The sequence below is a fragment of the Pleurodeles waltl genome, chromosome 6 (assembly GCF_031143425.1).
Source record: "Pleurodeles waltl isolate 20211129_DDA chromosome 6, aPleWal1.hap1.20221129, whole genome shotgun sequence".
NCBI classification, from domain to species: Eukaryota; Metazoa; Chordata; class Amphibia; order Caudata; family Salamandridae; genus Pleurodeles; species Pleurodeles waltl.
This window is the reverse complement of record NC_090445.1, coordinates 87,255,510-87,282,314: the sequence shown is the minus strand read 5'-3', so window position 1 is coordinate 87,282,314 and position 26,805 is coordinate 87,255,510. Positions and strand designations below refer to the sequence as shown.

General features: G+C 44.6%; 1 protein-coding gene across 1 annotated transcript in view; it reads right to left on the bottom strand.

Moving 5' to 3' along the window:
- The window catches only part of GABBR1 (gamma-aminobutyric acid type B receptor subunit 1), a 611,722-nt gene that overhangs the window by 114,425 nt on the left and 470,492 nt on the right, over positions 1-26,805 (bottom strand). Inside the window, exons 7-9 of the mRNA XM_069237404.1 lie at positions 13,195-13,329; positions 12,928-13,098; positions 9,932-10,033 (exon numbers count right to left, since the gene is read on the bottom strand). Coding sequence (XP_069093505.1) covers positions 9,932-10,033; positions 12,928-13,098; positions 13,195-13,329 — 408 coding nt within the window. The remainder of the gene's footprint in view (positions 1-9,931; positions 10,034-12,927; positions 13,099-13,194; positions 13,330-26,805) is intronic.

The window sequence follows — 26,805 nt, the reverse complement described above, 5'->3', positions numbered from 1 at the left end:
TTTATGGTGCATATAATTTGCATAAACTAACAATACTTTATAGTGTAGAGTTAAATATGGTGAAGTGGGTATATGAAAAGCGGCTCTTTTTAGTCACACGGTTCTTCCTTTTTTTTACTGTGAGAAGTATCTTTGAATGAAAATGTTTCTTTCAACAAGTTAACATCCACAATTTGCATTCACAAATTCTTAACCTGTTGTAACCCCTAAAATCCTGCATGAAAAACTGACCTCCCATCACTTATGTTTTTTAATTGACCTCTGCTTCTTTCTATCTTCTGTCTTCCTTATCTGTGTGCAAGTTACTCTATCTCATGCCTATCTGCCTTAACGCGCTTTGTAAACCAGAACTATATTAATTCCAGCTAGTAATTGTGCCTCACTTGGCCCCCTCTAATAATCACATCAAACGACACAAGCCCCCACACAACAAGCAAAACTAACCCCAATAACCAATTGACTGACCACTAACTAGGATCTGAGTAGTGCTACTCACTGTAAAGCGCTTCGACGCTTCATCAGGGGTAGGAAGCGCTATACAAATTCAATTTATTATTATAAATAGTGGCAGACTGTGCGCTATACAAGTGCCAGTAAACAGTAACATAACACTCCTCAAAATTCCTGCACCAACAAATCACCCTACTTCTTACGCATGTTCTATTACCTTTAACATGTCTGCATCAGCAAAACACTCGTCTCCATGTGCATATAGCACTAAACCGTTGTAAACTGTTGAACCAGCAAATCACCCCACTCCATACGCATGCTCCACTACATTCAACATTCCTGAACCACCAAATCAGTGCATGTTCCACTACACTCAACATATCCCCACCAGGAAATCACTCGCCTCCTTGCACACATTAGATTAAGCTGCTCGACACTGCTTACTCAGCAAATCACACGCCTTCATGTGCATGCTCCGCTGCGTTTAATATTCCTGGGCCAGAATCACACGCCTTCATGTGCATGCTCCGCTGCCTTTAATATTCCTGGGCCAGAATCACACGCCCTCATGTGCATGCTCCGCTGCCTTTAATATTCCTGGGCCAGAATCACACGCCCTCATGTGCATGCTCCGCTGCACTTAATATTCCTGGGCCAGAATCACACGCCTTCATGTGCATGTTCCGCTGCACTTAATATTCCTGGGCCAGAATCACACGCCTTCATGTGCATGTTCCGCTGCACTTAATATTCCTGGGCCAGAATCACACGCCTTCATGTGCATGCTCCGCTGCCTTTAATATTCCTGGGCCAGAATCACACGCCCTCATGTGCATGTTCCGCTGCACTTAATATTCCCGGGTCAGAATCACACGCCCTCATGTGCATGTTCCGCTGCACTTAACATTCCTGGGCCAAAATCACACGCCTTCGTGTGCATGTTCCACAGCACTCAACACGCCCGCAAAGACAAATCACTTTATGAACTGACAGGTCCTGTGATACCGCACTAGTGGCAGACTGTGAGCTATACAAGAGCCAGTAAGCAAAAACAATACATCTCGCAATGTTCCTGCACCAGCCAAACACCCTCCTCCGTGCTCGTATCCAGTGAGGCAAACCCTCCTCCGTGCGCGCGTTTGACAACATTCAACATGCACTATTCGGTCCGCAGCAAATGACCTTCGTTCCTAGCCGTGTTTAACCTCACTCAACAGTGCGGAACCTGCAAATCACCCGAATGACCACCGAGCCACGCACCTGCCACGCAATACTATGACAATTCATTCATTCCGTAGCAAATGAATGACCTTCGTTCCTAGCCGTGTTTAACCTCACTCACCAGTGCGGAACCAGCAAACCACCCGAAGGACCACCGAGCCACGCACCTGCCACGCAATACTATGACAATTCGTCAATTCCGTAGCAAATGAATGACCTTCGTTCCTAGATGTGTTTAACCTCACTCACCAGTGCGGAACCAGCAAATCACCCTAAGGACCACCGAGCCACGCAATACTATGACAATTCATTCATTCCGCAGCAAATGACCTTCGTTCATAGCTGTGTTTAACCTCACTCACCAGTGCGGAACCAACAAATCACCCGAAGACCACCGAGCCACGCACCCTTCCACGCAATACTAGGACAATCCATGCATTCCGTAGCAAATGAATGACCTTCGTTCCTAGATGTGTTTAACCTCACTCACCAGTGCGGAGCCAACAAATCACCCGAAGGATCACCGAGCCACGCACCCTGCCACGCAATACTATGACAATCCATGCATTCCGTAGCAAATGAATGACCTTCGTTCATAGCCGTGTTTAACCTCACTCACCAGTGCGGAACCTGCAAATCACCCGAATGACCACCGAGCCACGCACCTGCCACGCAATACTATGACAATTCATTCATTCCGTAGCAAATGAATGACCTTCGTTCCTAGCCGTGTTTAACCTCACTCACCAGTGCGGAACCTGCAAATCACCCGAATGACCACCGAGCCACGCACCTGCCACGCAATACTATGACAATTCATCCATTCCGTAGCAAATGAATGACCTTCGTTCCTAGCCGTGTTTAACCTCACTCACCAGTGCGGAACCAGCAAACCACCCGAAGGACCACCGAGCCACGCACCTGCCACGCAATACTATGACAATTCATTCATTCCGTAGCAAATGAATGACCTTCGTTCATAGCTGTGTTTAACCTCACTCACCAGTGCGGAACCAGCAAATCACCCTAGGGACCACCGAGCCACGTACCCTGCCACGCAATACTATGACAATTCATTCATTCCGTAGCAAATGAATGACCTTCGTTCCTAGATGTGTTTAACCTCACTCACCAGTGCGGAACCAGCAAATCACCCTAAGGACCACCGAGCCACGCACCCTGCCACGCAATACTATGACAATCCACGCATTCCGTAGCAAATGAATGACCTTCGTTCATAGCTGTGTTTAACCTCATTCACCAGTGCGGAACCAGCAAATCACACGAAGGACCACCGAGCCACGCACCCTGCCACGCAAATACTATGACAATTCATTCATTCCGTAGCAAATGAATGACCTTCGTTCCTAGATGTGTTTAACCTCACTCACCAGTGCGGAACCAGAAAATCACCCTAAGAACCACCGAGCCACGCACCCTGCCACGCAATACTATGACAATCCATACATTCCGTAGCAAATGAATGACCTTCGTTCATAGCTGTGTTTAACCTCATTCACCAGTGCGGAACCAGCAAATCACCCTAGGGACCACCGAGCCACGCACCCTGCCACGCAATACTATGACAATTCATTCATTCCGTAGCAAATGAATGACCTTCGTTCCTAGCCGTGTTTAACCTCACTCACCAGTGCGGAACCAGCAAATCACCCTAGGGACCACCGAGCCACGCACCCTGCCACGCAATACTAACGACAGCGCATGCACCTTACAATGTCAGTTCATTCCGGTGTACCGGGCGTATGCCCTGGCCACGGCTCACCGCAGTGGTCTTGTGCTGGTGGTGCCAGCGTGGGACCTTGGTCTCGGGGGTGGGGGCATCCTCTGGGGGCGCCTGTCAGTCACCCACGGATAGAATAATCTATAACAGCAGTTAATCATACTCTGCCAGGGACGTGGGTGGCGACAGCCGCTCCCAGGGGGAGATGCATTGTAATGCAGAGATAACCGGAACCGCAGATAATTACCAGGACTGCTGGCTAATGAGGGAGCCTGGCCGGGGAAAGGCGGAGGGGAGGCAGGCATGCAATGCCGCGCTTACGACACAGCCTTCATCAAGAAATCAGACTAAGGACAGGTAAGAGCAGAGAAATGACCGGTGTGATGAAGGTGATCTTCTGCGTGGGGGTGGAGAGACTTTCATACTCTAAGCAAGCACTGGCAAAGCCAACAGGTCTAGCTTGTAACTGAAAAGGCCTCTTCGGTCACCCGTGAGCCTTAGGCACTCACATCACGAATGTACTCCTTTTAGGTAGAACATAGCAGCGGGCAAGCCCTGCTTTTCGGACGAGTTGGTATGTATCTGGGCTTTAAACCACGCCCACCGCACGCCCATCACTATCACTGGTTCACGGGCTTGCCCTTCAAAAATCCTTTATTTTCGTTGGTAACTACTTTATGTTTGTCCCTCCTTATGGCGGTTTTGTTACCGCCTTGGCCATCCACCCTGTTACATGGATAACCGGACTATTGCCAAAAACTTTGACTGCGAGTGAACTTCTTTTTTCGTTTTGCCTCTCTCATTCGCGCTCAAGGCGGCAGTTTGAATGGGCTCGCTTATGTCAATTGTTTTACTTTTTATTTTCAGTTTCTGTGGCAAGAAAGTTCCAGTTAGAAATTTACAACGCTAATAGCTCGAACTCGAGCAAACGTGAGACCTATTGCATTGCAAATGCTTGTTTGTATTGTAAATGCTTTTATATATAGCGCATACTACTTCTGACGAGACGATCAAGCACTGCCATTCATTCTTCCACTCATGCATGTATTCACATTCACAGACTCATTCTTGCATTCACCCACTTACCCACCCTTCCAAACACATGCACACACAAACTCAACAAGCATTTGTGATATGAATTAAAAGAATTAAAGTTACAATAAAAAGATGCAGTCACAGGCCTACCTTGCAATACAAAATAGAAATAAACATAGCTGTCTTGCAGTGGTATTGTACCAGGTGTGTCATTGTTTTTAAGGTCTAACAGGGCTGTCATGTTTAGAAGAAACCTGTTGGCCACCTTGGTTTGGAAAAACAATACAGAAAAACACCATTCCAAGATAGCCAGAGACTTTAGAAGTAGAGACTACGAGGTAAACAAAATAAACCAAACATTGGCAAAGCCAACATCTCTCACCTTCTTAATGTGAGTGCCAAGTTGTTGGCTTTGCCAATGTTTGTCTGTGAAATACAGTTCGAAAAAGTAGTAGAAAAAACAGATCGAAATACTGGAGGGAAAACAAACACATCGTATAGAAACTCAAAACTGTAAATTGAGTTCAATACTTTTAATTTTTTATGAAAAAAAATGCTTTATTTTTTTTAATAATTTTCACTCAGGAAACTCTGAACAGAATTTAAAAAGAATAGGGCAGCATTGGAATATAAGGATAATGATTGCCAAGGTCTAATTTACTTTAGAAGATTCAGTGATCTGGTCCTCTGCAGTAGCCCAAGGAGCAGATTTATTAGGCCTCCAGAAATAATGTCAAGCTATTTCTGCCTCAGAAGCCTGATGATGAGTGAGTGCGTCAGATGGCCCTTCCCCCATTGGCATAAAAGCCTTTGTGTGCCAAAGCTTGTGCTTTCATGCAATATGTGGAATGCAGGAGCCATGCCGTAGCAAAAATATCTCTGTTGCTGTGCTTTTATAGACAAACTGGAAGGGGTATGGAGCAGCACAGTGTGACCGGGGCTTCGGTAATTTCTGAGGGATGAAGATGCACATGCACTCTCAAAGAGTGCAGAATGAAAAAGATGCAACTAGTTCCCTAAATATGAGAAGTGGAAGGATTTTAAATAAGCTATGCTTAATGGGAGGGACAAACACAAAAAGAGAAAGCAAGCCATCAAATAAAAAGCAAGAATGTGTGCGACAGAGCTAACTAATTGTGAGCAATAGGTGGACTGGAAGCCCACTGTAATTTCCCAATAAGCCTTTCACACCTAGACAGCTTGAGTTGTCTGATACATGAGACCTAAAAAGGAGGAGAAACATGGAAGGGGATCATTAAAAGGGGAAAAATCAAAACAGTGGGACTGGCCCACTAGTCCTGGCACATAAGCACACTCGTTTTCAAGTATAAGGATGGAAGCAGAATGTGAATGATATTAAAATAGACCAGTGGCAGAAGAGGGCTTTTTAAAAAATCTGTTTGCTTACAAGAATGTGGCAAATATCTAAACCTGTAAGCCAGAGGAAAAGGAAATATGAACTAATTAGGGTCACCGGTGCGTTTTCACCGTTCACGCTTTGACCCTGGTTTAAGACTCCTGGTGCATTGCACACACTATTGTTCATGAACCGTCTCTCTGTGTTGCTCACGCATTTTTCACAGTTTTGCTCGCATTGTGTATTGAAGATCGTTTTCCCAGGATCCAAGTCCTGATGATGATCCTGTATTTACAATAGGATTGAAACATTGTAGACTTGCACACAGCCCCATTGTGACATATAATTTTAAGGCAGTGAAGCTCTTTGCTGCTTTGATACACATTTTGATAAACTTTATCACATGTGTGTATCACACTTCAAAGAGCACTGACCACATTTATCAACAGCACCCACTCTGTCGTTTACTACATTTTTGCATTTTTTTGCATCATATTTGTACATTAAGTTACCATTTGGCTGTGATTATAGTTTGCGGAATTACACCATTAGGGAACATTGTTAAGGCACCTACCTATCCTCAGATCCCTAGAGACTACAGGATTTCTCTTGAATGCTTCTGCTCATCTTGGAAACAGAAGTATTGTTAAGAAACTCTTATACTGCTAGACACCTGGTGGAGGCACTATTGTTGTTAAGTTTTATGGACACATCATCAAGGGAGGTCACTACATGGCAAATACCTACGTTTAGCTCTGGTAGCCTACTTTTGTTGCTGCATCACAGATTGTGTTATATCGTATTCATACAACCTGTGGTTGCAACCAGTGGGTCGGTCAAGGTGCTGACAGACAACTTAAAGGGAGTTGCTACAAAGAAGAGTGTGAATAAACTTTAAGGGTGACAAGGGAGGCTCTGCTCTCCATGAGAGGAGGTGTTGGAAATGGCCCCGTTGGAAAATGGCCCTCTCTGAAGGGTCACCCTAAACTTTTTGCCTTCCTCCTCCTCTTTTTCTGGCCTCAGTTTTGTTGGCTTTAGGACTCTGGACACTTTACTACTGCTTACCAGTGCTAAAGTGCATATGCTCTCTCCCTAAAAACATGGCATATTTTGTAATTTACTTGCAAGTCCCTAGTAAAGTGCACATCATGTGCCCAGGGCCTGTAAATTAAATGCTGCTAGTGGGCCTGCAGCACTGATTATGCCACTCACATAAGTAGCCCCTAAACCATGTCTCAGGCCTGCCTTTGCAAGGGAATGTGTGCAGTTTTACTGCCACTTCACCTTGGCATTTAAAACCACTTGCCAAGCCTTCAACTACCCTCTTTCTGCATATAAGTCGTCTCTAAGATAGACACTAGGTAACTAAGTAAAAAGCAGGACATTTACTTGTGTGTTTTACATGTCCTGGTAGTGAAAAACTCACAAATACATTTCCCACTACTGTGAGGCCGGCTCCTCTCATAGGCTAGCATTAGAACTGTCCTCATATACTTTTAAGTGGTAGATTCTGATCTGGAAGGAGTATCCCTGTCCTGTTTAGTATGGCCAGAATGGTAATAGAAAATCCTGCTTACTGGTGAAGTTGGATTTAATATGACTATTTTAGAAATGGCACTTTAAGAAAGTGGGCATTTCTCTGCACTGACTGCCATCTGTGCCTTACAGCCTGTCTCCAATCTACGCCTATCTGGACTGGGCTGAAAGGGGAACTTGTGCACTTCAAAACCAGTCTTTGAAGTTTCCCCCACTTCAAAGGCATTTTTGGGTATATAAACTGGATCTCTGACCCCACCAAATCAGACACGTTTGGAGCTACACCTGGACTCTGTTAGAGAGATTGCCTGGCTGCCCCTAGGATTCATCTGGACTGCTTTGCTGAAGGACTGCTTTCCTGCTTGTTGCCCGGCTGCCTGATGCTCCTGACTCTGCTGGAAGGACTCTGCTGCCTTCCTCCTAAATTGCTCTCCAAGGGCTTGGATTGAGCTTGCCTCCTGTTTCTGAAGTCTTAGGGCCAACAAAGACTTCACCTGTTTAGGAAATCCTCGTGCGGCAGAAAATCAACGCAACATCGGCTGAAATCGACACAGCACCTGCATGGCAGCTGGAAAATCACCGCACCGCTGACCGGAACTACGCAGCACTGGACTCGCAGTTGGAAATCTGACTCCGCGCCTGCCTCGTGACTGAAAAATCACTGCAGCGCCTACCGGATCGACACAGCACCTGCTCCTTTCTACCAGTGCATCTCTGGGCATCAAAATATCCCCGCATCGCAGTGAGGAACCAAGGCTGCGCTCCTGGAAATCAATGCATCACCTTGCAGCATGGAAAGAAACAACGCATCATCTGTGCTGTGCCAGAAAATCCGATGCAGCACCTTATTTTTCAACGCATCTCCTCGTCTGCACCCCCTATGCGTCGTTATTTTTGACGCATCCCAGGTACTGTGTTACAAAGATACAACAACTGATTCTTAAGGATTGATTTTGATTCTCTTTTAAACCTTTAAAAGTGATATCTCAACTTTTGCATATTGGAGTTTTGTTGTTTTGAGTTTATTTTATTCATATAAATATTATCTATTTTTCTAAATCTGTGTGGTGTATTTTTGTGGTGTTTTTACTCTGTTACTGTATGAGTTATTGCACAAATACTTTACACCTTGCCTTCTAAGCAAAGCCTGCCTACTCTGTGCCAAGCTATCAGAGGGTGCAAACAGGATATTTTGGACTGTGTTGTAACTTACCCTGAGTAGGATTGTGGTCCCTACTGGGACAAGGGTGTATACCTCTGCCAACTAGAGACCCAGTTTCTAACATTGGTGATCAGCGGTGAGGATAGGACTTGCTTTTGTGAAGTGCCATACAGTAGCTACGTGTACACTACCTACCCGCAGTTAACGGTCCTTACTATTTTTTTTCTTCTTCTGCAAGTTTTCCCTGCTTTACATTTTTAACCAATCCTACACATCATGTCTCTGGCTGGGTCTACAAGTGGAGCTGGGGAGTTTGACCTGGCTAAACTGGAAGATTACACAGTCCCCCAGCTACATGCCATCTGACTATAACACACCCTCTTCGGACAGTACTGCAGCCTTGCCCCATTAAACGTTTACTTTCTCAGACATTTTCGCTTCAACTTTTTTCTAAATATGAAGGTAAGCGCTTACCGAGACCGATGCACTTCTTATATCTATTGCGGTCAGCCTTAACATTTGACTTACCGAGACCAATGCACTTCTTATATCCATTGCGGTCAGCCTTAACATTTGACTTTGCCCTGGTCTAGCACGACCACATGTCCGCGGTTTGTGCTTTTATCTTTTAGGTGCTATTTTGAACCTCAAACTTAAAAAAATTCATAACTCTAGTTCTACTAACTGGATTTTTGTTGTTTTGGTGTCAAATAATGTATTAGAATGTACTCTATTTTTCTAATTTGGTTTGGGATTTAGTGTTGTGTTTTCACTTTATTACTGTTTGTGTGCTGCATAAATACTTTAAACATTGTCTATAAGTTAAGCCTGAAGCTAACCCAGGATTAAGCACATTATAATTTAGTGCTTATTTGTGGTTTGCCCTGCAAGGGACTGTGGCTGTTGCTTGACTGGGGCTCACACCCCAGTCTACCAACAACCCAATTTCTCACAGGAGGGGTGAAAGATTACAGGCAGAGCAGATGAAGTTGAAGAACAGGAGTGAATTCAAGAGGAAGGCGAGACTGAGTGGTTAGGCAGAATTAAGAAGAGGAGTCAGAATGAGTGAAACAGGAGAGAGGCGAAGAAGAAAGGCAAGAGAATAGGAGTAATGAGAATGAGGAGGGAAGTCAAAAGGAATAAGGGAGAAGAGGTGTTTTTAGTAGGAAGAGGTGGGGAGAATGTGAACAATGTGGAGATGAATGGTGGCACTGGGAGAGGAGAAGGTAGGAGGAGGGGGGGAGAGAAGGGAAGTCAGATGGAATGAAGGGAGAAAAGCTGTTGTTAGGACGAGTGAAAGTCAGAATTAATCAAGGAGGAGAGAAGGGGTGGAGGAATAGGGGAGGGTGCAGGGAATGAGAATTGAGGACTATGAAGGAAGAGGTGGTGTGATTTAGAGGAGCAGAGGTGAGTAGGAGGAAAAGTCTACCTTAAGATTCTTGACAGGCACCACTGGGTCAGAGAAGAAACTCTGGCGGAAAGTGATCTCCAGGCCTGCTTCTTTCACTCGCTCTTCCAAGTCATCCAAGGTCTGCAGTGTGGAAGAAGGCAATCAGTGGGTATAAAGGAGTGGGAAAAAGAACAAAACAATCAGGGCTTTATGGGGGATGGAGACAGTAAAGGGGTCAGGGGAATCGGATGATTGATGGATGAGTAGACTGCAAACAGATGTCAGATTGTAGATGGATGGTACCTGGTGGAAGAAAGTACATCGTGGATGGATGGTGCGTCATGGAAGGAATGTGTTCAGATGGTAGACTGTGGATGGATGGTACCTAGTGAAGAAAGCTATGCTGTGGATGGATGGTAGATTGTGAACAGATGTCAGATTGTGGTTGGATGATACCTGAGGAAGGTACACTGTGGATGGATGGTACCTTGTGGAAGGATTGTATATTGTGTACAGATGGTAGACTGTGGATGGATGGTACCTGGTTGAGGAAGGTACGCTGTGAAAGGATGCTAGACTGTGAACAGATAGTACACTGTGGATGGATGGTACTGGTGGAGAAAGGTCCAATGTGGATAGATGGTAGACTGCGAACACATGTCAGACTGTGGATGGATGGTACCTAGTGGAGGAAGGTACATTATGGATGGATGGTACTAAGTAAAAGGATGGTAGACTGTGAACAGATGGTAGACTGTAGCCTGGTGGAGGAAGGTTCACTGTGGATATATTTACTTTGTGGAAGGATGTCAGACTGTGAACAGATGGTAGACTGTGGGTAGATGGTACCCAGTGGAGGAAGGTACACTGTAAAAGCATGATAGACTGTAAACAGGCGGTAGATTATGGAAGCTAGGCTCCTGTGGATGGTACTTCGTGGAAGAATGGTAGATTGTGATCAGATGGAAGACTGCTGGATTGTATGTGGAGGAGGGGACTAAATGGATGATAAGACTAAGGATTCATGGTACCTAGAAGAAGTGTGGCATTTATCCATTTATAAAGTAGTTTTCTGACGTGCTATGTGTCACCTCTCAGTTCCTGCAGAAAACATGACAGTGGGGGCCTTTATCCAGTTGGAAATTCTTCATTTGCAACCACTGTTCTATGTTATGATGAGTTAAAGGCAAACCTTCGTAGTGTCTTTTCAAAACTTTTCTGAACTGCATGTAGATAGGTTGGATCGCAGATTCAGGTTGACAGCATTCCAGTATCTAGGACCACCAATGCCCAGTGATCTGTCTCATGAAGTAATCCCCTTAAACAACTGTTGGTTGACCTGATGCTCAGACACTGAGTAAAGGGATCCAACTGTGGCACGGTGAAGTGCCAGTTTCTGTAGGGATACATTTGCTCCCATATGTTTTATGGATAGGGCACAGGACCTTGAATTTTATCCTGGCATCCACAACGCACCAGTGGAGGACTCAGAGTGTGAAACTAATGTGATCTAGCTTTCAAAGGTTAGGCATGACTGCCTAGTTCGGAAGTCTTTGTAGTCTGCCAATGACCTTTTTTTTCCAGACTGGAATAGGCAATGTTGCAATAGTCGAGATATCCCAGCACGACTGCTCTTGTCAGCCGACTCTGGTTGGTGTGGAGCAGTGGCAGCATTTCCCAAAGCAGACAGTGCTGCATATTCACATCTTGAGCCTCCACAGTGAAATGATGGGTGAAAAAGGTTGAAATGGAAACAAATCCTGAGGTTCCTTACTTTTGACAAGGTACATGGTGGGTTCCAAGGCTTTACTAGTTGATCAGTCACTTTATTTACTATAATCTTGATAGTGGCACCAGTCATGCACAGACAGTTCTCCTTTCATTTAGTGGAACATGTGGTACATGCACAAAGCGACAGTGGTTGAGGTTTCTGGCCTGTTATCCAATCAAAAGGGTATTTGAGTGCTGCCAGCATATACTTGGAAGATCACCTAGTACTTCTCAAGGAACAGATCCAGGAGTTGTACATAAATGTTTAAGAGAAGCCACATGAGGCATGACTCTTGAGAAATGCCGAAAGACACAAGGTGTTTTGCAAGTTCAAATGATCTGACTCTATTTGGGTGTGAATGATGAGACATACTGGACCCACTGCATCATAGATCTACATATGCCTGAACATTAGCTTAACTTCTACAGCAAGATTGCTTAATGTACAGCGCTGTAGGCAGTGAAAAGGTCTAGAAGCATAAAAGCTTATTTTGTGTCATTTTCCAGGGAGAGTAGAAGTTCATCCCACATATTAGCTGAAGTGGGTTCAGTGCTGATTCAGGTACAGAATCTAGACCACTGGTTTTGGAGTAGGTCGTTCAATTCCACATAGCCTTGAAGCATGTGGACGTTAGACTGTGGGTGGATGGTAGACTCCTAGTGGGTCATAGACTCCGGGTGGATGGTAGGCTCCAGGTGGATGGTGAACTCTGGGTGGATGGTAGGTTGAGGGTGGATTGTAGTCTGCAGATGCATCATAGACTGTGGTTAGATGGTAGACTGTTGATGGATGGTAGACTGCAGACAAATAGTAGATAGCAGTTGAATAGTGGATGAACTATAGGCTCTGTATGGATGGGTGGCTGCAGATAGATGGTAGACTAGTAGATTGTATAGTGTGTCTGGACGGTAGACTGTAGAAACCATTCATCTGCGTTCTATCATACATCCACAGTGGCTGTCTGGTAGACAGTGGATGGTGTACTGTGGATGGTGGAATGTGGTAGGATGGCACATTGTGGGTGGATGGTAAACTGTGAAGGAAAGGCACACTGTGAACAGTTAGTAGATCATTGATGGATAGTGCACAGTGGGAAGATGATAGAGTTTGGATGCATTGTACCTAGTGGATTAATATAGACTGAGGATTATTTATGGTGGTTGGATGGCGATGTCTGCCACCTTCTGAATGGGTGGTATAGGGTGTATGGGCGTCAGAGAGAGGTTGCTTGGATACTGTCTGGAAGTAGGAAAACCAATCTTACCGAGGTGAAGACCTCTGTGGTCTGCTGAATAGTGGCTATCTTGGTCCACCCCCACTTCTTAAAGAGCTGCACCCTGGTCGGGTTGTGCAAGGTGGCTGAGGGATGTGTCCGGAAGAAGGTAGGGAAGCGCTGCCGATTAGAGAGGGCCGGAGAGCTAGACCCATATGAAAGCTGGAACAGACAAGGAAACCATAACATTATAAACACTGTTGGAGGAGACACAACAGACAACAGTGAAGAGCAGGGACAGAGGAGACAAATACTCACCACAATGAGGTGCCACATCCGAGCTGCCTCTGCCACCAGTGTGGACACACTGCTACACCCTGGCATCAGCATGATCTTGATGGGGTCGTTGTAGAGCAGCTCGTACAGGTACTTGGTGGCTTGTCCAGGGTCGCACTGTAGGAGAGAAAAACAAAGGACAAGAACATTAAAGGCTGAGTTGCCAAGATCCAGGCAAGCAGCTGTGAATGAGCAAGAAGATGAGGCCACCTGTCTACACCGGCATGTGAGATGGAGAATCCCAGATGAAGATGGTTAATTTATTAAGAAGTAGCTTTTAAATGATCTCCTTTTTCCAGTTCTTTTTACCTCCTTCCCATTTCTAAGGCGTCCCTGCAATTTGAGGTTGGTTCCTTAGAGATGTTGTGAAACTAAATGAGACAGGATCGAGAAGTGATGCCTAAAGCTTGCTCTAGGAGTGAGACAGACTCTTCCAGAAAAATGAGTGAGTGAATGTGTGTGCGTGTGATGTCTAGAGGTGTTGTGGAAATGGCAAAGATTGCCCAAGCTACATGTGGATGCATAATATTCTGTATCTAAATATATGAAGTCTGATCTCCAGGTGTTGGAGTGAGGATGAAACACCACCCATCATTATCTTTGTGTATGATGGTTGAACCTCGAGTTTTTGTCGGCTTGTGGCAGGTGTGTGTGTGTGTGACCAATATAAAAATCCATTTATCACAGCGAACAGTGAAATACGGAAAATGGTGGCCTGTGAAATGTGGATTTCATCATCATAATCACAGCCCCCCAAACCACTCTGCGAGCTTTAACACTGTTAGGCCTACTAGGATTTTGAGGCACGGAGGACCAAAGTATGCAACAAGATTATCTAAATTATGTGCAAAAAGCACAAAATAAGGTGCACATTCTCAGCCAGTATTATTTTCATCAATTTGAGTTAGTAACAACATTTTTGGAGAAATATGAAAAGTTTGCAAATATGGTGAATCCATAACTATGTGGTGAATGATGCTGCCACAGAATCGCTTAAAACCACTATCTCTTACAATTGTTCACTGTTTTATACAAATGTATTTAAAAAAGTAAACAAAACCAACATATTTTGACTCCAGTGATCGTTGTTGGCTGAACTTTGAAGAAAACAGTTTTTTCAAGCAAACTACCCCAATACAAACTTGTAGTATAAAAAATACATAACCGGTGCCCGTGGAATAGGCTCCAATATTGCCATCTCGGGGTTCTAATGACATTTACAAATAACTTGCCCTTCGAACTCATAATTTAAGATGGTACCAGAAATCCTCAATGGCAATAGTTTACCTTATACACATTTACCTATTATGTATCATCGATCTCTACTTATGTATATTTATAGAAATGTATTAGTGTGTGTGTGTGTGAGAGAGACAGAGAGAAAAAAGATAGGGAAAAAGAGAGAGGTGTCTGACCCCAAAGGGTGCTATGTCCAAGTAGGATATATGTGTGTGCGTCTTTTGTCTGAACCACTGTAGGCTTGTTGTGGAAGTAAAGCACGCTGTCACAGTAGAGAGAGAAAGAATATAACACTAATTAATACACAGCGGATGTGGTGGAAATGCCACCCACCACTTGCTGTGGCTATATTAATCCGTCTCCATGGATACTGAAGTCTAAACCTTCCTGCACCAATCCCAGCAGTCCATAACGAGCGTGATATGGTGGATGCAGAGATATTGGATGGAATTTTACTGAAATAACAAAGGGAAGTCATCAATGGGAGGATGATCCTCAGCCATCATCTTACTTTGCTCAGAAATGAGTCAAAGCTGCCTACAAATGGTATAAAAGATGTAGGAACCTGCAGCACCAAGATGTCTGCCAATCTGTCAGTCCACTAAATGTGTGGAACTTTGTTCCTTCAGACTTTTCCCGTATTGGTGAGGGTTAGAACTTGTGTAGACTATCCTGCACTTTTGTTTGTGATTGATGAAGCTCACTACAAATTATTTGTTACTCTGTCACAAACATGACGGATATCCCGTCCACCTTATGATTCCATTATATCCTATGGACATCGAAATACAGCAGACGGGATACCTGTAAATTTTGTGTCAGAGTATCCCATCTGCCGAACTCTAAACCAGGCCCTTCTTTGTGGATTCAACACCTCTTGCACTTGGTCTTTTTCTCTCCTATTCTTCTTGTAGTTTTAGGCCTGGCTTTTGACAGTGCAGCTGTGGGACATACCTACTGCTCACACTGAATGTGCTTTGGGCTTTCTTCAACCATCATCTGCCATACATTGGCTTGAGACTTCAATCATCTCCTGGCTCAGCTCAGTGGAGTATTCAACTCTCACCTAACGCTACTGACTATTTGGGTGTATCCTTCCACCTCCACTTAAGTGCTTGCGTTAAATTGAATGAGGGACTACATTACAATTATGGTCCTCTCTGTCCCCCCCTACTGGCTCCCTACCATGTGCCTCTCTCTAGTTTGCTAACTCGGCCTACGTTAACACATTAAACCCAAACCTATTGGCTTTACCAATGCTTGTGATGTCACGTATGCCTGCTACCCGTATGTCTCCTCATGTTTGTCTCTTTCTCTTAGACTGCTCTCTTCAACTCTTTATTGTTGCATGTCTGTCTCTTCCTCAAGCTCACCACCTTCATCGCCCAGTCTGTTTTTTCTAATACATGTGTCCTTGTCTCTGTTACTGTTTCTTTGTCTCTTTAGACTGTCTCCTCCTCTCTCTCTCTCTCTGCCTGTTTCTCATATGCATGTCAGCGTGTTTCTTGGGTTTAGCACATCTTTCACGCACACTCTGCACACAGCCTGTGAGGCCCGTTTACTTTGTTCGGCGGATGCCAAGAGTTACAGGGCAGTTTCAGTAGTTGTGATTGGCCACTGGTGCCGCAATGCCTCCGAAGCTATTGTCCTAAAACTGGGAAACTAAGTTTCGCGCTCTCCTCCCTTGACGCTCCAAGGCTTGTGAAGCTGAGCAGTCAAGACTGCTTGAGTAGGCGGTAGAGGATTACAAACTCTGACACAGCATGGCAAAAGTCCTATTACAGCTGGGGTTACTACTTATAAAAGAAATATGGCTTTAATTACAAGCCAGAAAAAGAGAGCAGTAAAATTAGGGATAGTCAAAAAACTGAAGATCCTACCACTGACCGGGGACAAATTACAACACCAAGCTATAGTATGTTTGTACTTGGTGGGACAAGAACAAATAACATGTAGCCCTATGAGGAGTGTTATTCGGTGGGTGAACGGCTGAGCTGGCTCTCCTGGTTGGAAGCCATGCTTCAAAGCTTCAAAGCTGTCTAGATGTGTTCTACAGTCTGCTTACAAGCTGCGTTCTATAGGGCAGAAGTGCCAGGCACATGGATATAATGTATTCACTTGGATATGATATGTATGCTTTCTTCCCTGGTTTCTCACAGCCCTGTATGTAAAAAGGAACAACTAAGTGGAATTGTGCACCGAAAACAAGAGTGGCCACCTTACTCCAGGTCATCACAGACACTGTCTCCAGTATTATACCTTTAATCTGCAAAACATAGCCATTCGCTGTGTAAATGCACCTAGGTAAATTGAAAGAATGCAACGCCCAGAATGCATTAGGTTGCCACTTAAAATCCTACGACTGGAAAGTGTCCGTGATGAGACGGAGTGAAGGGGGCCCCCTAACTAGTAACAAGTAGGAACAAAAGTCTCACCCAAATCCAAAAGGTTGCTTAGGGTGCCGAAGTGCTAGTTAGACACAGTGTTGGTCCAACAATCATGTTGATCAGGCTTTATAGGCTAGTCGGGGTGGAGGGGAAGACCTGTGGACTGGGCATAGTCACGGAGGAAGACCATGTGGAGGTCTAGGCATCCACTCAGTTACTTAAGGTGTTAGACAGAAAGAGGCCCCAACAATAATGTCCCCTTTCAGTACTAAACTACAGGTGCTGGATCTTTGAAGTGGCCAGTCATAGTTATTGGGCGTACCCACAGGAGCCGCAGGAAAAACTAGCTGAAACAGAAATATAAGCTGAGCAGTCAAATGTGTCCTTAGCCACAGAATAAACCACAACATATGGAGAAAAAAACAGAGAGCTTAGAAGATATCATATATCATCATCATCACCACAATGGGAAAACTGATCCAAGCACTACTTGCTAACACTGGAAATAAAGAAAAAATCCATAAGACTTGAAAGATCTAAATATTTAAAAAACACAGTAGTCGCAACAACATAGATAAAAAGCAGTACCTAAGACACAAGTAAAATTCTACAATAAGCATACAGATGATTGGCAGCCCCGTCTGATAAACTGGATTTGCCGCCCCTCCACTGACACCCATGGCGTTTATGTGATGAACGGTAAAAAGTAGCCTCCCCTGCATAGTTTAGTTATAGGTTTTACTTGTTTTTTATAAAATGTATAACTAAATGCATAAATGTAAGATGGGATTACATCACGCAATGATATGATCACTTGCATGTTCCCTATAGTGATAATAATAATCAAAATCAATATAGAATAAATACATGAAATGGATAGCATCAATGTGAGATGCTGAACAGCTAATAAAACGCATATTTGTAATACGTTGTTTCACAACAGTATGAATACAGCAATGTATTCTGTGTTATGTGGCAAACAATGCAATGTTATGCAAATTCCTCGTAAAACTGATAAAAATGAGTTTGAAAAACATGTCCACATGCCTCGTGTGGCTCACTTCCTCGAGAGATCATGTACTAGCATTCAGTCAACTTGGCCTGGCCCTGTCAGGGGTCAGCTCCCTTCAATTCTTCCACTCATCCTTTAGTTTATTTTTTCTGTATGCTTATGTCTCTGTTTTGTCACCTCTTTTACTCTACTTCTTTCAGTCTCACTCATCTCCTGCTCATGCTGGCATTAGGTTAATCAATGCGTCTTTACCTCCAAAGCCATCTTATCTGGTACTCTTTGAAAACACCATGTACCTTGTACATCAAACCAAGCTACCTATATGTTTGGGGTTGTAATGCCTGGATATCCCAAAAGTGTCCGAGGGCACTCAGTTCGCACAGCTGGATGAAATATAGGGTCTTGATCTTCTGTCTGTGTCCAACTATTCGGTGGACTAGGAGACTGTTCACTCCCTCTCTGGGCCTCTACTTTATAAATGTGACGGCTTTTAATGGTACAATTTTGGGGGATAGCCCGAGAACTGAAATGTGTAGAGGGGAACATTTGATGCACATTTGATTACATATTTGCAACTTGTGAGGGTTATCAATATAGTCTTGGGTTTTAAGGTTTTGTGAAGTCCTTAAAGCAACCATTGTCTCTTCTAGTTGATCTAGCAATGTGTAATCTCCCGCTGAACTATTCCACAGTCATGGGGTGCTATTTGTGGTTCAAGCACCACATAGTGAAACTGAACATCCATGATTCTCTGGGGCTCACTACTTGACTACTAGAGTCCGCTACCAACCTTCCAATGGAGAACAGGGATGATTGAAGGTAGCAACATCATTTGATAGACAATGATGTAGAACGGACATCCAGGCCTGCGGCCTCTACAGTCTACAAGGGTAGATATGAATGGTCCAATGCAACTTTCCCATGCCTGGGTCTCGAAACCAACAGAGGGCAGTGAAAAAGTAAAGTGACTTAGAGGTAGTGCATCATTGTGGACGCACCACCAAAGTTTTAAGGAACGGGAATATGAGGGGTGTTTGGATCAGTGTGGTTACGAGGACTACAAAGGACATTCCAAAAAGGTCCATTCCAGTAGGAGAAAACATAATGGCTTCCTGTTTTAATAAATTAATAATCAGCATGACGTTACACTGGATCCAATAAATAGCGAGATAGCTATTCAGGAGGGAGGCAAGGAGGAGTCTCCTATCTTCAGGGACGCGAAACAGTAACTAGCTTGTGCTGTCTTGCATGGGCCAAGATCATAACAACACTGTTCAATTTGTTTTCCTCCTTAACTCCCTGTATCCTCGTTGGTGAGATTTATACTCCCAGTTTACAAAAAAAGTTTCCAGGAGTGACCTAGAGGATTATCACTAATTCACTAGATTACGCTGAAAAGATTTTTTGCTGAAGTGCTATTGATGCACCTCCAAGACTGGGCCAATGAAGCAAACCTGACGCCAGGACATCAGTGTGTGTTTATACCTAGTGCAGTGGTTCTCAGCCTGTGGTCTGGGGACCCCCCGGGGTCCACGGAGCCTTCTCAGTGGGTCCACCACTGCTTAGAGAATTAAATAATATAAACAGATTAGGTCCCCAGCTTTCAGTGGGGGGTCCCCGGATTCCAATAATGATTCAGTGGGGGTCCCCGGGTTCCAGTATTGATAAAGTATGGGTCCACAGAAGTCAAAAGGTTGGGAACCACTGACCTAGTGAATCAACTATATATAAAATCCTGGTGGCAACATTTATTATTGTGATATAAGTGAACAAGAGAAATTAGTGTGTGTGCTGCTTATATTGACTACTTCAGCAATGCTGATTGTGTTAATCACCCTAAACTCTGGGCTAAATTAAAAGCAGAGGAATTTAATTTAATATGGCAAGACCACTAATACAGTAACATAGTAAGACCTGTTCCAGGTTTATGATAAAATCTTAAAATGAATATGCTACTAAAATACCTGTCCCTAGTGGGCTAAAGCATGTGTGCATAATAGCGTTTTTGCTTTATTCATTATATTTAAGAGATGTTTCTTACAATATGGCGAGGTTGTAGCTTACTCTGCCCTTTTACCTCGTGAGATACTTCTCTGTGCTCTTGCACGCTGATGATAAAGTTTAGCACGACCAGAGAAGAATATGGTGGCAAGGACTTGTCTACTGTGAATAAGTATTTTGAGGTAAATGGTGTTTCATTTTATGGAAAACAAATTTCATGATCTTTGATAAGTGAAAGCTTATGAAAAATCCAAGCTGGGTTTCGAACCACATAAATGAATACTCCTACTCGGGGATGTTGATATGTACAAAGTTGTTTTCGCGTTCTCGCACCTTGAGGCAGGTAGCCAAGACCACAGCTGTAGGTCTATAGGTCTAGGTGTTCTTCACTTACACAACTTCTTAGGGAAGCAAATCATAAAGACCTCTTGACTGTACATGCATCCAAGATCCCATCTATCTTTGTCCAAGGCTATGGAGGTCAAAGAAAACAGCCTCTGACATCCCTTGGAAGTGATGGGGGCAAAGTGCTTTTGCCTTTGAGAACTAGGCTTTCTACTGAGACCACTTAGCTGGAGATCGGTATTCTGGGGTTACATTAAGGAGGTCTGCTCAACTTTTCCCAACATGGTATGCCATTAAATATGCTCAATCGGGTTTTTCTTTAATTATACTGTAGTTGAATTACAGAAGTGTACTGCTGAATTTTATTTCTGCACTTTGTCAGAAATGGGCTGAAAGGAGCCTGATATGCTATTAAAGACCTGAAGGTACAGTTAAAAGGTTTAATGCGCCCTAGTGGTGCCTAATCCCGCCTTAACCACTGTGTGAAAGCATAAAGGCTGACACCAGTTTGCCATTCTGCTATATTGGGCAAAATACAGTTTTATATATGATATAATGCGGCGTCTGAACTTGGGCGTTTTTATTTACATTTTAAAACAGGTAGCATCTAGATTGGAGAGAAAGCCTCGAGTAGGTCTTCTTCTGTTATCCTAACGCAGGCAACGCAGTTGTAGCACAAAATATCATCTCCAAAATATAAATATCTTACTGCCAGAATATTGTGAGCAAAATATTAAGGATCAAGACAGCGAGAAGGCAAGTGTATATAGCTAATTGGAGCTTTGCTATTCTTGCATCCACATGTATGTGCCCTTGGAAAGAAAAAAGAACAATATATATATATATATATATATATATATATATATATATATATATATATATATATATATATATATATATATATATATATATATGAAAACAAATCCCTTTCAGGGTTAGAGTGACGCATAAATTATGCAAAAAAGAGAATAGAGAACTCTGGGTAGTTCCCAAGTTTAGGTGGAGAGCAGCTCTAGTAAGGAGCACCCTGCAACACCAGCGACACTCTAGATTTGCTCACCTCAAATGTCTGTTTATCTAGCAAAGTATTTAAGCATTGGATCAGCAAAGTGCTATCCACGCCGAGCTAGATAGTGACAAAGTCTTTTGCCATTTATACAGCAAAGTCTTTAAGCGTAGGTTTGACACAGTATCAACCTTGCCGAGCTGTAAAATGACAAAAGCCATTTACCACTCCAGGCACAGTATTACAGCTTTGGACTGATAAAATACCATCCAAGCCAACCTGAAATGAGTAAAAGCAACCCCTGACACGTGTTTCGCTCTCATTAGAGCTCATCAGAGAGGTTTAGCTTTGTCCAGACACAAGCTAAACCTCTCTGATGAGCTCTAATGAGAGCGAAACACGTGTCAGGGGTTGCTTTTACTCATTTCAGGTTGGCTTGGATGGTATTTTATCACTTTTTTCTCTCTGTTCCCACCTACTTTGATCTGCCAGTCTCTTGCATGTTCTCTGCCTTTCTCTTTCTCTGGCCTGGCACCCCTTTTGCCGTTTCTCTCCACTCAGGGCACCCTTTGGACCAACAGCGCCCTGGACAGAACTCAAATTAGCACCCCGTATGAATTCAAGCTTGCTCCTGACCAGCTCTTAGTTCCATGTACAAAACAGCAGAGTGCTGGCAAAGCACAGAAAAGGTGCAACATATGCAGTGTCTTCGGATTGTCAGCATTAGGAACCCACGGCCTGGGGCGGACTCAATGAAGGGATTACGCAATCATTCGGAGGGGTGTTAAGGTGTGGTCACTAATGGTTATGAGATAATGAGAGGTCAGTTGAACGTTGTACCCTGATGAATAAAGACGATAACTACAAGCAATGTGTGCTGCTGGGCTGGGGAGGACGCAACAACTGGCAATGAGTAAAGAATACGTGCCCCAAAGAAACAAGACTTCTCTCCCTGAGAGTTTGCAAGAAAATAGTGTTTATGAAGAACTCTGCCAGGAGTAAAGACTGCTGTGCTACAAGGAGTGCCACTCTGCTGTACTACTTTCCAAGAAGGACTGCTCTCTGCTTTGATGAGTTACTCTGCTGCCTGCTGATCTCTGCTCTGCTGAAGAAACAAATGTACACCTCTCATCTGAACCCAGTGACTCCAAGGGCTTGTTGTCTTGCCCCCTATTCTCCTGCAGCCTCAGGGACATCAAGGACTGCCTGCAACCTGCAAGCAACACCTGGACTATGCTGTGAGTCCTGCTCTGCCAAATGGTGCCAATCAAGTCCTGGGCCCTTGGAAGTGAGTATCTGTCCTGCAACCCAAGAAACTACATGCATAGACGATCTTGTGCTGATCGGAACCGGTGCATTGACTCTCGATACAGATGCATCGCCACCGCTGCCTGAACTGTGGACTCCGCATTGCCAAGCGAGAGAGACATCCTGGTGCACACATTATGGATATGATCATGCAGCTGAATGGAGCCAAAGTTGCCTCCCGTCTTGACCTGAACAAAGGATATCATCAATTCGAACTGGAAGAAAACTGCACTACCACTTTTTCGACTCACATTGGCTTATTCAGATACAAAAGATTGAGCTTTGGGGTGTCATCTGCTGCAGAAATATTCCAGGATGTTATAAGTAGAATTATTCAACCTGTAACACATGCCTTCAGAAACAGTGATGACATACTGGTGTTTGGAACAACACGGAAGGAACAAGATAAGGCTCTCAAACAGGTGTGCCAGTTACTTACAGATGCAGGTCTCACATTAAATTCAGAAAAGTGTGAATTTCACAAAACAAAACTTTGGGTACATATTTTCTGGTGGGGGGATGACTCCGGATCTTGATAAAGTCCGAGCACTCTCAGCCACCAATCACCCACAAGATATCACCATGGTCCCATCCTTCTTTAATCAAGGTACATTTGTGACTTTGCCATAGCCAGTGACCCATTGTGAGATATGACAAAATGAAATGTCCAGTTCCAATGGTCCTCTGAATAGGACTGCAGCTTCAAAAGAATACAGCTTCAAAATGCAATTGAAAATGGGACTGAGAGGGCTTGCTTTGATCTGAAACTGCACTCTGAGATCACTGTTGCTGACAGCCCATGGGGGCTGGGAGCAATCCTTGTTCAGCATAATTGACATTCAAATGCTCAGAAGCGGATTGCAGCGTACACCAGTCAAATCTTGCCTATTCCCAGCCGGAAAAAAAGAGATTCTAGCTATAGTATGGGCATGGGAGCATCTTCATGTGTTGCTGTATTGATAACCCAGCATCCACTAACCATGTCCGATCTTCCTACGCATGCGTGGGAAAGAGTAGACAGACTTCTTTGGGCCCCTATCAAATGGATACCATCTTTTGGAGATCACTGACATGCATTCTTGTTTTCCTCTGATGGAGGACATGTTATCAACAACTCACAACAAAGTCATGGAGCACCTGGACAACATATTTGCAATGTGGGGCATACCTAACACTCTCAAGTCTGACAGTGGACCGCCATTCAACAGCAAGGAGTTTCTGACTAAGCTCAATGTCAAGAATCTGAAAAATACCCCCTAGAGGCTTCAGGCCAACGATGTAGTGGAACGGTTCATGGGAACCCGAAACGAGTTATCCAAGGTGCATCGATGGAGGGAAATGAGCTGAGTCAGGCATTATGTCAAGCCCTCTGTGCCTATCGGTCGACCGCTCACTCTGCTACTGGTGAGAGTCCTGCCACCCTCATATTCCCGAGAGCTATAAGCATGGTCTCTGGAATTATGCAGCAGGAGAGGGCCAAATTATGTGGCAGGATTGAGAAAATTATGCAGCAAGAAAAGGGAAATTATTCAGCATAATGCAGCACATGTAATAGTTTTACTTCATTATTTCTGCATTTTTTAACTTGGTAACACTCTCTGGCATTGGTTACACCTCCTTAGTACCAGTTTAAAACCCAAATATAGCAAAAAAAGTCCAGAAAGGTGACTAATCCATCTTTGCAAGGGGCTTTCTACTACTCAGCAACATGTGTTGTTGCATTTTTATTAACTTTTGAACCGTTTGAGCTCAAAACAATGTTTTTGTTAAAATCTGCAGATGATAGATTATGTGGCAAATGCAGCATATCTGTATTTATGCAAAAATCACTTCAGCCACAAAATTGCATAATTCCAGTGTCCCTGGGTATAAGAACCAAATTACCGCAGTGGACCCCCTGACCGAACCCTGAATGATGACGAGGTTTGTGCTACTAATATTGCTCAGAAACAGCAGATGAAGACATATGTTGATCAACGTCGCCGAATTTAAGAGATTGTGTTTGACAAGGGCGACTGGGCTCTCGTCAAGAAAAAATGTAAACAAAAGACAGATCCTCCAATTGATGTTGAACCTTTAAAAGTTGTGAAGCACAAGGGACACGGCAAATCCATCACAAGGGACTAATCACATTTCAAACATCTGTCTAGCCGATGATCAGTCCCTGCAGCTCCCGAAGAACCTGTTCCACTTGAAAGCCCAGATCAAACTCTAGACCCTGTACCCTCGAGGTCCACCCCATGTACAGTTCAAGTACCTCATATCACATGGTGTGACTGTAGGAAAGAACCATCTTGCCTGGCATGTTTCCCCCATTTTCACTGTATGTATGCTTGTTTTTGCCCATGTGTCACTGGGATCCTGCTAGGCAGGACCCCGGTGCTCATAATGTATGCCCTGTATGTGTTCCCTGTGTGGTGCCTAACTGTATCACTGAGGCTCTGCTAACCAGAACCTCAGTGTTTATGCTCTCTCTGTTTTCTAAAATTGTCACTGCAGGCTAGTGACTAATTTTACCAATTCTCATTGGCACACTGGAACACCCATATAATTCCCTTGTATATGGTACCTAGGTACAGAGGGTATTGGGGTTCCAAGAGATCCCTATGGGCTGCAGCATTTCTTTTGCCACCCATAGGGAGCTCAGACAATTCTTACACAGGACTGCCACTGCAGCCTGAGTGAAATAACGTCCACGTTATTTCACAGCCATTTTTCACCGCACATAGGTAACTTATAAGTCACCTATATGTCTAATCCTCACTTGGTGAAGGTTAGGTGCCAAGTTACTTAGTGTGTGGGCACCCTGGCACTAGCCAAGGTGCTCCCACATTGTTCAGGGCAAATTCCCTGAAGTTTGTGAGTGCACGCGTGCACTACACATAGGTCACTACCTATGTGTAGCGTCACAATGGTAACTACGAACATGGTCATGTAACATGTCTAGGATCATGGAATTGTCAGCCCAATACCATTTTGGTATTGGGGGACAATTCCATGATCCCCCGGGTCTCTAGCACAGAACCCCGGTATTGCCAAACTGCCTTTCCGGGGTTTCCACTGCAGTTACTGCCAACCCCTCAGACAGGTTTCTGCCTCCCTGGGGTCTGGGAAGCCCAGTCCCAGGAAGGCAGAACAAAGGATTTCCTCTGAGAGAGGGTGTTACACCCTCTCCCTTTGGAAATAGGTGTGAAGGGCTGGGGAGGAGTAGCCTCCCCCAGCCTCTGGAAATGCTTTGATGGGCACAGATGGTGCCCATCTCTGCATAAGTCAGTCTACACTAGATCAGGGATCCCCCAGCCCTGCTCTGGCGTGAAACTGGACAAAGGAAAGGGGAGTGACCACTCCCCTGACCAGTACCTTCCAGGGGAGGTGCCCAGAGCTCCTCCAGTGTGTCCCAGACCTGTGCCATCTTGGATTCAGAAGTGTTGGGGCACAATGGACTGCTCTGAGTGGCCAGTGCCAGCAGGTGACGTCAGAGACCACCCCTGATAGGTGCTTACCTCTTTCAGTAGCCAAGCCTCCTTTCTTAGTAGCCAAACCTCCTTTTCTGGCTATTTAGGGTCTCTCCTCTGGGCTATTCCTCAGAGAACGAATGCAAGAGCTCACCAGAGTTCCTCTGCACTTCCCTCTTCGACTTCTGCCAAGGATCGACCGCTGACTGATCCAGGACGCCTGCAAAACCGCAACAAAGTAGCAAGACAACTACCAGCAACATTGTAGCGCCTCATCCTGCCGGCTTTCTCGACTATTTCCTGGTGGTGCATGCTCTGAGGGCTGTCTGCCTTCACCCTGCACTGAAAGCCAAGAAGAAATCTCTTGTGGGTCGACAGAATCTTCCCCTTGCCAACGCAGGCACCAAACTTCTGCATGACCCGTCCTCTGGGTCCCCTCTCATCCTGACAAGCGTGGTCCCTGGAACACAGGAGCTGGGTCCAAGTGTCTCCCACAGTCCAGTGGCCCTTCTGTCCAAATTTGGTGGAGGTAAGTCCTTGCCTCCCCACACCAGACAGCAAACCTGTGTACTGCGTGATTTGCAGCTGCTTCGGCTTCTGTGCACTTTTCCAGGACTTCCTTTGTGCACAGCCTAGCCTGGGTGCCCAGCACTCCGTCCTGCATTACCCAACTCGTTGAGTTGGACTCCAACGTCGTGGGACCCTCCTTTGTGACTCTGAGTCAACCGCTGTCCTCAGATCTTCTAAGTGACTGTTCCGGTACTTCTGCGGGTGCTGCCTACTTCTGTGGGGGCTCTCTGAGTTGCTGAGCGCCCCCTCTGTCTCCTTCTCCAAGGGGTG